Source organism: Oncorhynchus gorbuscha, linkage group LG03 (assembly GCF_021184085.1).
Source record: "Oncorhynchus gorbuscha isolate QuinsamMale2020 ecotype Even-year linkage group LG03, OgorEven_v1.0, whole genome shotgun sequence".
Lineage (NCBI taxonomy): Eukaryota > Metazoa > Chordata > Actinopteri > Salmoniformes > Salmonidae > Oncorhynchus > Oncorhynchus gorbuscha.
The window spans coordinates 89,579,006-89,591,595 of NC_060175.1; the positions used below are offsets into that span (position 1 = coordinate 89,579,006).

General features: G+C 41.1%; 1 protein-coding gene across 5 annotated transcripts in view; it reads right to left on the reverse strand.

Annotated features, from left to right (window-relative positions):
• Positions 1-938: 938 nt before the first annotated feature.
• Positions 939-12,590, reverse strand: part of LOC124032170 (C4b-binding protein alpha chain-like) — a 48,583-nt gene continuing 36,931 nt past the window's right edge. For 3 of the 5 annotated variants that reach the window (XM_046344336.1, XM_046344337.1, XM_046344335.1), the window contains exons 18-23: positions 12,302-12,352; positions 4,677-4,718; positions 4,021-4,062; positions 3,526-3,571; positions 3,074-3,148; positions 939-2,732 (exon numbers count right to left, since the gene is read on the reverse strand). In XM_046344336.1, the coding sequence (XP_046200292.1) occupies positions 3,088-3,148; positions 3,526-3,571; positions 4,021-4,062; positions 4,677-4,718; positions 12,302-12,352 (242 nt within the window). In that variant the 3' untranslated portion in view covers positions 939-2,732; positions 3,074-3,087. The remainder of the gene's footprint in view (positions 2,733-3,073; positions 3,149-3,525; positions 3,572-4,020; positions 4,063-4,676; positions 4,719-12,301; positions 12,353-12,590) is intronic. The other 2 variants (XM_046344338.1, XM_046344339.1) reach the window with 2 other exon arrangements.

The window sequence follows — 12,590 nt, forward strand, 5'->3', positions numbered from 1 at the left end:
CTGGTCAAGAACTACATGAAACGTATGATCTCTAATTGCAAACAAATGTTTGTGCAAATATTAAGTCCTGCTTTTCTGATGTATCAAATACTTGTCATGTAATAAATTGCAAATTAATTACTTAAAAATCATACGTGATTTTCTGGATTTTTGTTTTAGATTCTGTCTCTCACAGTTGAAGTGTACCTATGATAAAAATTACAGACCTCTACATGCTTTGTAAGTAGGAAAACCAGCAGTGTATCAAATACTCTCCCCACTGTATAAGTAGCATTCAGGATTAGACCCACCCGCTGTATAACAGATAACAGCTAGTAAGATATTCCGTGTGTGGAACCTAAACAAGCATTTCCACTCTAGGGCAGGAATTACGTCAAAATGGGGGTGGCATTTGCTTCTGGTGGGCAACTTTAAATTTCTATCAAGCATCACTGATAGGGGTCCAAACAGTTAAATCACATCATAAAACAATATCACATACAAGACATCACTAGATTAAATGTACAGTATAAAATCCACAATATTACAATGCGTGTAAAGTGAGTGAGTGTGCGCATGTGAGTGTTTGTCTCCCAACAGTCCACGTGTTAATTAAGTTTTTAAAAATCTGATTTTACTGCACACGTAAGACAGTTCCATGTAGTCATGGCTCTATGTAGTAAGTGCTGTGTGTTTCCCTGAATATGGGAGACTGTGGAAACCTCTGGTGGCATGTCTAGTAACATGTGCATTCTTTTCATGATGTATGACCGCATTTCCTTCAGCAAAATAAAATATTCACAACCATAGTTTTGGCAAGATAACTCAGACCAATCTGAGATGTGTAAATATTAGGTCAAGAACCAACTGCCATGACCCAAATCACAGCATAATGTAACAGTAAATATAGATACTAGTTCAGTATCAAGAGTAAAGCATGGACAAAGACAGGATGCCGGTTCATGTTAAAATGATTGCTGTTTAATTGATTAGCTTAATGTACAAACAAGTGCTAAAAATATTTTTCATAACTGGCTAACCACAACATAACAGTTGTGGTCCTACACTGAATTTAACAGATTACAGACACACTGACACCAAAGACAAGTACAGCATATAGGAAGCGTGATTAAAATAAAGACATTGTTCCAGCTTTAGCAGCGACTGCATTCCCAGTAAACGCTGCATGTCAACCAATCAGAAATTACCTTTACATTGTGCAATCTGTAATGCTTCAGCAATACAGATTGAATAGAGCCACTACAGAATACTTCAAAACACATGAATACATGTTACTCTGTTGGAAATAGCGGTTTCAAAGATCAAGTGAAAGACGACATTCTGGAACATGTATTTTCATTCCATTTTGAAAACATGGCAAGTGGGGTTGTCTTGTTTGGATATGTTGAACACCACGCTGCTTAGTAGGGTACAGAATAAAGCAAAGTCACTGTAGGCTATACAATAGACATCAAACTCCAAAATATTCTTCATTACAAGGCATAGTGAAGAATCCAGAGCACATTGAACGTTCAAAATGCACTAAGCTGAGCCTGATATTACAGAGAGCTGCAGGTTTCTTTCCTATAGAACACCATGATCCAGATAGTGACATTAACCACAGTGCAAGACTATGTACATTTACTCAAGGCAGTAATTCAACTGTTGGGTATGGTGGATGTTATATTACAAGTGGTTGAATAGCAGATCTCCAATACATTTTGCGCAATCTGCTTAAATCAGTTCCCAGTTATTCTTACACATGCAATGTGAGCCAATTACACACAAATCCAGAACAGTTGAGGGAAAATGTGTCACAGAAACATGACTCATCTCTGAAAATAGACATAACATTGTAAGCATGTATTTTCCCCATTTAACTTCATTAAAACAAGATGCATTTACATTCTTTTAAATAAATCTTTCATTATCGTATCTACAATATAACTCCAAGACAATACAAATAGGCTATAAGTGCAAATAAAGATTCCAAAGCTGGATCATGAGTCCTTGATCCCTCAAAGAACTAGCACACTTACAAAATAAGTATACTACATCAATTCCATGGTCTCTTTATAAAACCAACCTTTTTAAATGAACCTGACATTTAGCTCTAATCATTGGCCTTGGTCTTTAATTGTGTAAAGTTAGTGAGCGCCCATTGATTCTCCGAACCCGATTTTGTTAATGAACTCCAGGTTACATTCAACACATCTGCAACCTAGTCTATGAAACCAGTGTTTACCTTTTGGTGGTATGACTTTATCAAGACATTGGTGTCAAACTGCATGATATATTGTGAGTTTTTTTTATTGCAAAGGATATGATTTCCTTAAATCTTATTTCAGAGGGGGTAAAAGTGGCTTTGTGATGCATGGTCGCTCTAAAGAGCAGCTTCCATACATGTGGGACTTTTAACATCAGAATGTAGGCAATAAGATGAGGCAGGTTTAGATTAAGAAAGTGATATGTGAAGTACACTGGAAACATGAATAGTTAACTTATTAAGGCCACTCCTTATGCACAAGCTTCCAAATGGGAGAGAACCAATACATTCGTCATGAGGTTCCTAATCATCACGTAATAAAGCTTCCTTTGAAAGGATATGAACCATTCCCGGTAATTGGGAAGGGCTGCTGCGTTCATAAGCGGGAGGGTAGTAGATGATTCAGAGGCACCGTCACAGCAGCGACTCCTGTGACTCCTTTCTCAATGAAGCAGGAGAAGACTAACGCAAATTAGGCTACTTGGCACTAAAAAAAAAACATCAAAATAAAATTGTTAGACAACTCCTGAAAAAAATATGTATTTATATACTGATAATAACTATCTACCCAGCTAAACAAAAACCAACATGGACCTGTGGAACACAAACTGGATCAAATCTGTTGGACTTTGACACATAGCACTGAACAGCTGCCACAACATGTCAGCTTGAAGCCAAGTTTGAGCTCATTATGTTTCAGTTCAAGGTTCATGCTCACCCTTCAAAAAAAACTAAACATTTTGCATTTCACTGCCAATTCATTCTCAAATCACATACCACCGACCTTTTCTTATTAAATAAAAACTGTGTGCTCAGAAGCCTTCTTACCATGACAGAGGATGCTACAACTCATTGTCTTCAGACTTTTTAGTGGCCACATTTGATGAGTAGCCACCTCGAGAGCTGTAACCCAGAAGTCGAGCACCGGTCATCATCCGCTATTTCTCAACCTTAGAAAACCGCCACCATTGCCCACCACCTAAGTGACTACCCCTCTAGACCTCTTCAATGACACACACCAACCAGCTCAATGCTAAAAGAGCAATACACTTGTGACATGGCCATCTCCTTCACTTTGCTCCACTACTGTGACTGGTGCATTGATATCAAAACACCAGAAAGCTTTACAAATGTAAATGATGCAGCTTTGGCAGAAACCAGCATCAGTGGTAACAGTGCAAGAACAGACAACTGAGCTCCAAACATTTATGAAGAAAACAGGGAGCCATGACGAAGCAAGCTTTGGTTGGATGTTAGTTAATGAAATGAGAACTTCTTACCTTCGTTTAACTTTGTAGACTGCAAATACTGCACCACAAACAATGGCTAGAAAGAAAGAAATATGAACCCATAAGGTATTATTCTGTTGAACATCAGAGGTAGTTCATTTTTACTTGGCATACATTTTAAAACCAAAACATTCCTGCTCCTTTTCGCTTATGAATATAATGAAAAAACAATGGTATGCCAGTAACAATAGCAAATTATTATTAAATAACTCAGTTCTGCACAAGAAACATAAGTCTATACATTTGTGAGTATGTTAGAAAATTATTTAATAGTACAGCAACAAGTACACAATTGTTGAACGATAACTTGATTTGAAAAGAAAGTTGCCAATCCAATGAAACTCTTCAGAAGAATAGTTCTGTGAATTTGACCAAATTCCCACCTATTAGCATATCACTAATGTTAGACTTCAATAGAGTACAGCATCTTCCATGATTGTTATCCACATAGCTCGTCATTCAAAAATAACATCTGCTGCAACTTACCAAGTCCACCTACAACACAGCCTGCTATTAGCCCAGTGTTGTCTGTAAAGAAATAGGCATACACAGAAGGAAGATGACATGAATTTGCAGTGAAGATGACTCAATAGTCTAAATACTGCTTCAACCATCAAAAGATTCCATCCTGTTGTGCAACAATCGATAGATAACATTAGGAATGGGCAGGGTTATTCAAATATAAATGGAGTTGTAGATATTGGACAGGGAGCGCTGAAAAATAACCTAAATTAGTCAAGCTACTTTAGCTAGCTAGCTTAACCACAATTTGATGCAGTCAAGGCACTATCAGATGGTATGATAACTTAAGGCAGAGTCGGTTTGGCTACTTTCTCGGTCTTGCTCTCCCCTCTGTGCCACACAGACGGTCAGATCGCAGCACACAGGCTCTTTCTCGTCATGCGAGCATTGAAGTAAGCAGAAATAACACCAACATTTTCTTTAAAACATTATTTCGACTCACCGGATATCTGAATATGATATTATTTGAATACTGAAATAATTTCAAATGCCCATCCTTACGTCACCAACCGACTGCATTGTCGGGGGCTCATAAGTAAGCATTTCACTGTTGTAGTCGGCACATGTGAGTAATAAAATGTTATTTGATTTAGATAGATGGCAACTGGGGCACAGCTTACCGTTGGCCTTTGGGGTTAGATCAGTGGGACGGGGTACACGATCTGTAACATAAAGAAGTAACATTGGGGTTAACACACACACACACACTAATACAACATTCTGATGTTGGATAAAACAAATCAAAACAATGTAGTGAAAGAATGGAGGTGGTGTTAAGTGTTAGAGCTCGGCGATATGGGAAGAAAATATCCATATTCCGATACATTTCCTGAATTGATGCGATACACATTATGAACTTATTGTTCTATTGTTAAATCTATATTTATTATCATCCTTTAAACTAAACTACCAGTGTGATGGTTGTAGCCATCAATCGTCCCATTAACAATCATCCATATTAGCAAATGTCAGTTCAAACTTTCTGTAGTATAGGCTACTTAACGTAATGAACGATATCAGCAAAACGTGATATGGTTGCTGTAGAGAAGTTTATCATTCCAGCTCTAGTTAGTGGCATGGCATACTCTGAACTCCAGTCTGTTGACATTAACACATTCAACACTTTATTTCCGTGTTTGAGGCCATGAGCTCACATAGCTCAAGGTAGGATTCAGCCGTTTGTGAGGACAGAGTGAGGATTACTTCATGCATTTGATATGGGTTAAGATTTTCTCCATGACCACTTGACAGGTACATTGTTACATATATTCAGATCACAATCAATCCTTTGTTTCAGGTGAAGGAGAGTCTGGAGAAAATACACCATAAACTAACACTGGATGCCGTCCAGATTACATTTGAATGTATAATTCAAGTGTCAATGGAAGTTTAGACAAGAAACTAGGGGAATTTAGTGAGCATACTAGGCTGTGTATACCACACAGAACAAATGACGATTCTTTACCTCAGCCAGAGACTGACATTAACTTGGTGTTAAGGTCATTCAAAAGCCTCAGACTATTACCACAAAGGATCAAAGGTTAGGCTAATACAATGAGTTAATGTGTTCGGTGACAAAGTGTTGGCATAATATCTTCTCTCTGTCAACACTAAAACAAATATGTGAAGGTCATTCAGCTGTACAACAGGCACTCTGATTTCCTGTAGGCTAGGTAATGATAGGTGTCAGAAGCAAAGCCATCGCAAGCACACATGCATATGTGGACACCCCTTCAAATGAATGGGTTTAAAGGTGTGTAAAAATCGAGCACACAGCCATGCAATCTCCATAGACGGAAATTGGCAGTAGAATGGCTTACTGCATCACAAATGGCCATGATTGGGAGTCCCAGGGGGCCAGCATTGTCCGAGTTTGGCCGGTGCAGGCAGTCATTGTAAATAATTTGTTCTTAAATAGACTTGCCTAGTTAAATAAAAGGTTCAAATAAAATAAAAATACTGAAGGAGCTCAGTAACTTTCAATGTGGCACCGTCATAGGCTGTTATTGTGAAGTGGAAACATCGAAGAGCAACAGCTCAGCAGTTCACACAAGCTCACAGAACAGGACCGCTGAGTGCTGAAGTGTGTAAAACTCATCTGCCCTTGGTTGCAACACTAACTAAAAAGTTCCAAAATGCCTCTGGAAGCCACATCAGCTTCATGAAATGGGTTTCCATGGCCAAGCAGCCACACACAAGCCTAAGATCACCATGCGCAATGCCAAGCGTTGGCTGGAGTGGTGTAAAGCTTGCCGCCATTGGACTCTGGTTCAGTGGCAACACATTCTCTGGAGTGATGAAACACCATCTGGCAGTCTGACGGACGAATCTGGGTTTGACAGATGCCTGGAAAACACTACCTGCCCGAATGCATAGGGCCAACTAACATTTGGTGGAGGAGGAATAATGGTCTGGGACTGTTTTTCATGGTTCGGGCTAGGTCCCTTAGTTCCAGTGAAGGGAAATCTTAACACCACAGCATAAAATTACATTCTAGACGATTCTGTGCTTCCAACTTTTGTGGCAACCGTTTGGGCATGGACCTTTCCTGTTTCAGCATGACAATGCCCCTGTGCACCAAGCAAAGCCCATACAGAAAGAGTTTGTTGAGATCGGTGTGAAAGAACTTGACTGGCCTGCAAAGAGCCCTGACCTCAACCCCTTCGAACACCGACTGCAAGCCAGGCCTAATCGCACAACATCAGCGCCTGAGCTCACTAACGCTATTGTACCTGAACAGAATTAAGTCCCCGCAAAAATGTTCCAACATCTAGTGGAAAGCCTTCCCAGAAGAGTGAAAGCTGTTACAGCAGAAAAGGGGGGAGGTTCAACGCCATATAAATGCCCATGATTTTGGAATGAGATGTTTTTATTTTACCCCGTTTTCATGGTATCCAATTGTTTTAGTAGCTACTATCTTGTCTCATCGCTACAACTCCCGTACGGGCTCGAGAGAGACGAAGGTTGAAAGTAATGCGTCAACTGATACACAACCCAACCAAGCCGCTTCTTAAAACAGCACGCATCCAACCCGGAAACCAGCCGCACCAATGTGTCGGAGGAAACACCGTGCACCTGGCAACCTTGGTTAGCGCGCACTGCGCCAATCCGCCACAGGGGTTGCTGGTGCGCGATGAGACAAGGATATCCCTACCGGCCAACCCCTCTCTAACCCAGGACGACGCTAAGCCAAGTGTGAGTCGCCACACGGACCTTCCGGTCGCGGCCGGTTACGACAGAGCCTGGGCGCAAACCCAGAGTCTCTGGTGGCACAGCTGGGCGCTACAGTACAGCGCCCTTAACCACTGTACCACCCGGTAGGCCCCAGAATGAGATGTTTGACGAGCAGTTGTCCACATACCTTTGGTCACACGCAAACATTAGGGCTGACCGCATTTAGTCAACTGTTGATTTGCCTAGTCGAGCAGTGGCAAATGTAGTAGAAAAATGTTTTTTTTTTTAAATGTATGGCACATGCCAGTCTGATTCACGCCTGTCTGGAGTGGACTAATGCATTGCGGAGGCCGCAGGGAAGGCACACCAGTATCTCCAGTGGTACATTTACCCGTAATTACCATAATCGACAATGTTAATCTGGTTACGGTATTTTCGGTTAATGCATTCAATATATTATTATTATTACAGTCTTACTGTTGTCATTGTAGGAGTGGACACGGTGGTGGCCGAGTGCACAACCTAGGCTAGACTTGAGGAAAATCTATTGGTTTATGCCATTCCATTTGTCAATGGAATGACATACATTTATTCATTGGGTTTTGTTTGGAGCACTCCTACAGTGGTACGTCCTTTAAAAAAGTGGCAGGGTACTGTGGCACAGCTTGCATGGCGCCGCAGAATTCTATGGCACGTTATTTAAATGTCAACAACTGTTACCATTAATGCAAATGACATTTTATTAGTCACATGTTCCAAATACACCCGGTGTAGACCATAATGAAAAAATATGGGTAAAGTAACAAGTAATAAGAAAGCAGCAGTACAAAATAATATATACAGGGGGATGCAGGTACAGAGTCAATGTGCAGGGGCACCGGTTATTTGAGGTAGTATGTACATGTAGGTAGAGTTAATTAAAGTGACTATGCATAGATGACAGAGTGGCAGTGGTGTGGAGAGGGGGATGCAAATAGTCTGGGTAGCCATTTGACTAGATGTTCAGGAGTCTTATGGCTTGGGGATAGAAGCTGTTTAGAAGCCTCTTGGACCTAGACTTGGTGCTCCGGTACTGCTTGTCGTGTGGTAGCATGGAAAACAGTCTATGACTAGGGTGGCTGGAGTTTTGAAAATTTTTAGGGCCATCCTCTGACACCGCCTGGTATAGAGGTCCTGGATGGCAGGAAGCTGGGCCCCAGTGATTTACTGGGCTGTACGCACTACCCTCTGTAGTGCCTTGCGGCGGAGGCCAAGCAGTTGCCACGTGAGGCAGTGATGCAACCAGTCAGGATGCTCTCGATGGTGCAGCTGTAGAACCTTCTGAGTATCACAGGACCCATGTAAAATCTTTTCAGTTTCCTGAGGGGGAATAGATTGTCGTGCCCTCTACACGACTGTCTTGGTGTGCTTGAACCATGTTAGTTTGTTGGTGACGTGGACACCAAGGAACTTGAAGCGCTCAACCTGCTCCACTGCAGCCCCGTCGATGAGAACGGTGGCATGCTCGGTCCTCTTTTTCCTATAGTCCACAATCACCTCCTTTGGCTTGATCACGTTGATGGAGAGAATGTTGTCCTGGCACCACACGGCCAGGTCTCTGACCTCCCTATAGGCTGTCTCGTTGTCGGTGATCAGGCCTACCACTATTGTGTCATCGTCAAATTTAATGGTGGTGTTGGAGTCTTTCCTGGCTGTGCAGTCATGAGTGAACAGGGAATACAGGAGGGGACTGAGCACACACCCCTGAGGGGCCTCTGTGTTGAGGATCAGCATGGCGGATGCATCGTTACCTACCCAAGCCACCTGGGGACGGCTCGTCAGGAAGTCCAGGATCTAGTTGCAGACGGAGGTGTTTAGTCCTAGTGTCCTTAGCTTAGTGATGAGCTTTGAGGGCAGTATGGTGTTGAACGCTGAGCTGTAGTCAATGAATAGCATTCTCACATAGGTGTTCCTTTTGTCCAGGTGGGAAAGGGCAGTGTGGAGTGCAATAGAGATTGCATCATCTGTTTATCTGTTTGGGTGATATCCAAATTGGAGGTCTAGGGTTTTTGGGATGTGTTGATGTGAGCCATGATCAGCCTTTCAAAGCACTTCATGGTTACAGACATGAGTGCTACAGGTCAGTAGTTATTTTAGGCAGGTTACCTTAGTGTTCCTGGGCACAGGCACTATGGTGGTCTGCTGAAAACATCTTGGTATTACAGACTCGGACAGGGAGAGGTTGAAAATGTCAGTGAAGACACTTGCTAGTTGGTCAGCAAATGCTTGCAGTACATGTCCTGTTAATCATTCTGACCCTGCGACCTTGTGAATGTTGACCTGTCTAAAAGGTTTTACGTCGGCTACGGAGAGCATGATCACACAGTTGTCCAGTACAGCTGGTGCTCTCATGCATGTTTCAGTGTTAATTCCCTCGAAGCGAGCATAGAAGTAGTATAGATCGTCCGGTAGGGTCGTGTCACTGGGCAGCTCCCGGCTGTGCTTCCCTTTGTAGTCTGTAATGGTTTGTAAGCCCTGCCACATCCGACAAGCATAAGAGCCGGCGTAGTAAAACTCGATCTTAGTCCTGTATTGTCGGTTCATCAAAGAGCAGAGTGGGATTTCTTATAAACTTCCAGATTAGAGTCACGCTCCTTGAAAGCGGCAGCTCTAGCCTTTAGCTCAGTGCAGATGCTGCCTGTAATCCATGGCTTCTGGTTGGGGTATGTACGTTCGGCCACTGTAGGGACGACATCGTCGATGAAGCCAATTGCAGATGTGGTGTACTCCTCAATGTCATTGGAGGAATCCCGGAACATATTCCAGTCTGTGCTAGCAAAACTTTCCTGTAGCTTAGCATCTGCTGCATCTAACAATTTTTTTTCTCTAGTCACTGGTGTTACCCGTTTTAAATTTTTGCTTGTAAGCAGGAATCAGGAGGATGGAATTATGATCAGATTTGCCAAATCTTTTTGGATATAAAAATCTTTATGGATCAAAAAGGAACATTTGTGTAACTGGGAGTCTCGTGAAAGGTAAACGATGAATTTGATTGCTTTTCTGATTTGTCACCAAGCTACTTGATGCCAAGTGTACATAATGTTTTGTCGAGCGATCGATAAACTTACAAATGCTTGGATTGCTTTCGCTGTAAAGCTAATTTTCAAAATCTGACACGACAAGGAGATTAACAAAAGGCTAAGTTGTTTTCCTATATTGCACTTGTGATTTCATGAATATAAATATTTTCAGTAATGTTCAGCGGTTATTGATGACAATTATCCCGTTAACGGGATTGCAGCCATAACAAGTTAACAACAAGCTAAGCTGTGTTTTCCTATATTGCTTCTTGTGATTTCATGAAAATTAAATATGTTTAGTAATTTAATTTGAATTTGGCGCGCTGCAATTCAGCTGGTGTTGATGAAAAAAAACACTAATGGGATGGGTCAAGAAGTTAATGTCCCGTTGTTAGTCTTCCCAGTAACTTGTCCATTTTATTGTCCAAAGATTGCATGTAGAACTGAGGGGGTTTATTCAATCGCCGCCGACTTTTCAGAAGTCATCTCCGGCCTCTTTCTCCACCTCTTCAAGCAGAGCGCTGGGGTCGGGGCCTGTTCCCGAGGAGCCATATATCCTCCGCCTCGGGCTCGTCAGAGCCATGAAAGAAAAATGATTCTATTAGTCCATGGTGAGTAATCGCAGTCCTGATGTCTAGAAGTTATTTTCGGTCATAAGATGCGGTAGCGGCAACGTTATTATGTACAAAGAGTAAAAAAATGAAGAAAAAGTTAAACGCAGATTAACAAACAAAAAAGAATTGCACGCCCAATTTTTCAGTTTTGGATTTGTTAAAAAAGTTTGAAATATCCAATAAATGTCGTTCCACTTCATGATTGTGTCCCACTTGTTGTTGATTCTTCACAAAAAAAATACAGTTTTATTTCTTTATGTTTGAAGCCTGAAATGTGGCAAAGGGTCGCAAAGTTCAAGGGGGCCGAATACTTTCGCAAGGCACTGTACATTTGTGAATAAGGTACTTATTTTGTACTGATCATGATACACAAATACAAAATGCATGCTGTGAGTTGATATCATGATATTGATGCCATACGCTCCTGTCAATTTTGAGTAACAACAAACCTGATTATGCATAAAAAAACTAGGCCTAAGCTACCTGGCCTAGGCTACCTGGCCTGCAAACAGTGCAGGCTTACAAAAATGTGCCCGTTTGGGGATCTGAAACTATATCTGATTGTCTTAACGCACAATCACCGTGGAGCTTCTAAAAGTAATTGTTCTTCGCCTCAAAAAGCAAGTAAACAAAGTCAGTTTTTACATTCATTGAGAATGAAAATAGCTCCTCAATGTAGCATAATTTTAAAATATTTCCAGCTCTTTCCCTTTTCATAACTACTAAGCAAGAAAGGGCAGAAAAAGAGTCACTCTGATCTGGTGGAAATTTCATTAAAAAGGCCTGATTACTTATCCAGCATATTTCATACAAGGTTGCAATTTCACTAGTGCAAGCTTCAGGCAGGACCCAAGTTAAATATTTGATACAATGTTTCAAGTTCCTTGCAAATAGGCCATGCATAGCCAATGTGATTTATAGGATTTATTTTGATCAGGATATTTTCTACCTGCGGCGCTGCAAAGTTTATATGTAGGCTATTTTTACATATTGGCAATGGCAATAGAAGTTCCTTTTAAATTTTTATCATTTTCATTTAGATAGAATTTTGATTAACCACATGACATTGAGTTTCAGATATGAAGACTATTTTAAATGAAATTAAACCATTCCACAAAAATCTGCATATGAAAACTATAACTGGCACGCAGATCAGGAACAGTTTATGATTCTGGTTAGGCTACATTGATTTCTGGATCCTTCTTCAGTAATGTGTCTTAGTTTTTACTTGCAGTGCTTAAAGCATCAGGCAAAGTAGTCTACACATAGGTGATTTTATTCAAACATATATAGACACTCTAGGTAAAAATGCATGTTTTAACATTTCAACCAATCGACTCAGTCTATTCAACAATTTAATTTTGGGGACAACACACACAAGATTCAAATGGACTCTACCTTGGATTGTAGTTTTCTTTGTAGTAGGGGGATTTGTGGTAGTCAGAAGGGCTATAAAGACATGACATATAATTAGGCCAGTAAATTAACTATTCTTGTGCAGTCTGTCACAACACTTTACTGCTGTGATCCCTCAAATGCTTTAGTCAGCCAGTGTGGTCTGAGTAGTAGAATGGTCTTGGACAAGATGGTCAACTTCTCAAAGTGTGAAGGTAGCAGAGATCAATGGAAGGCAAGCAGCTCACGAGACCATTGGGTTATTTTAAATGGGTAAAATATTGAACTTCAA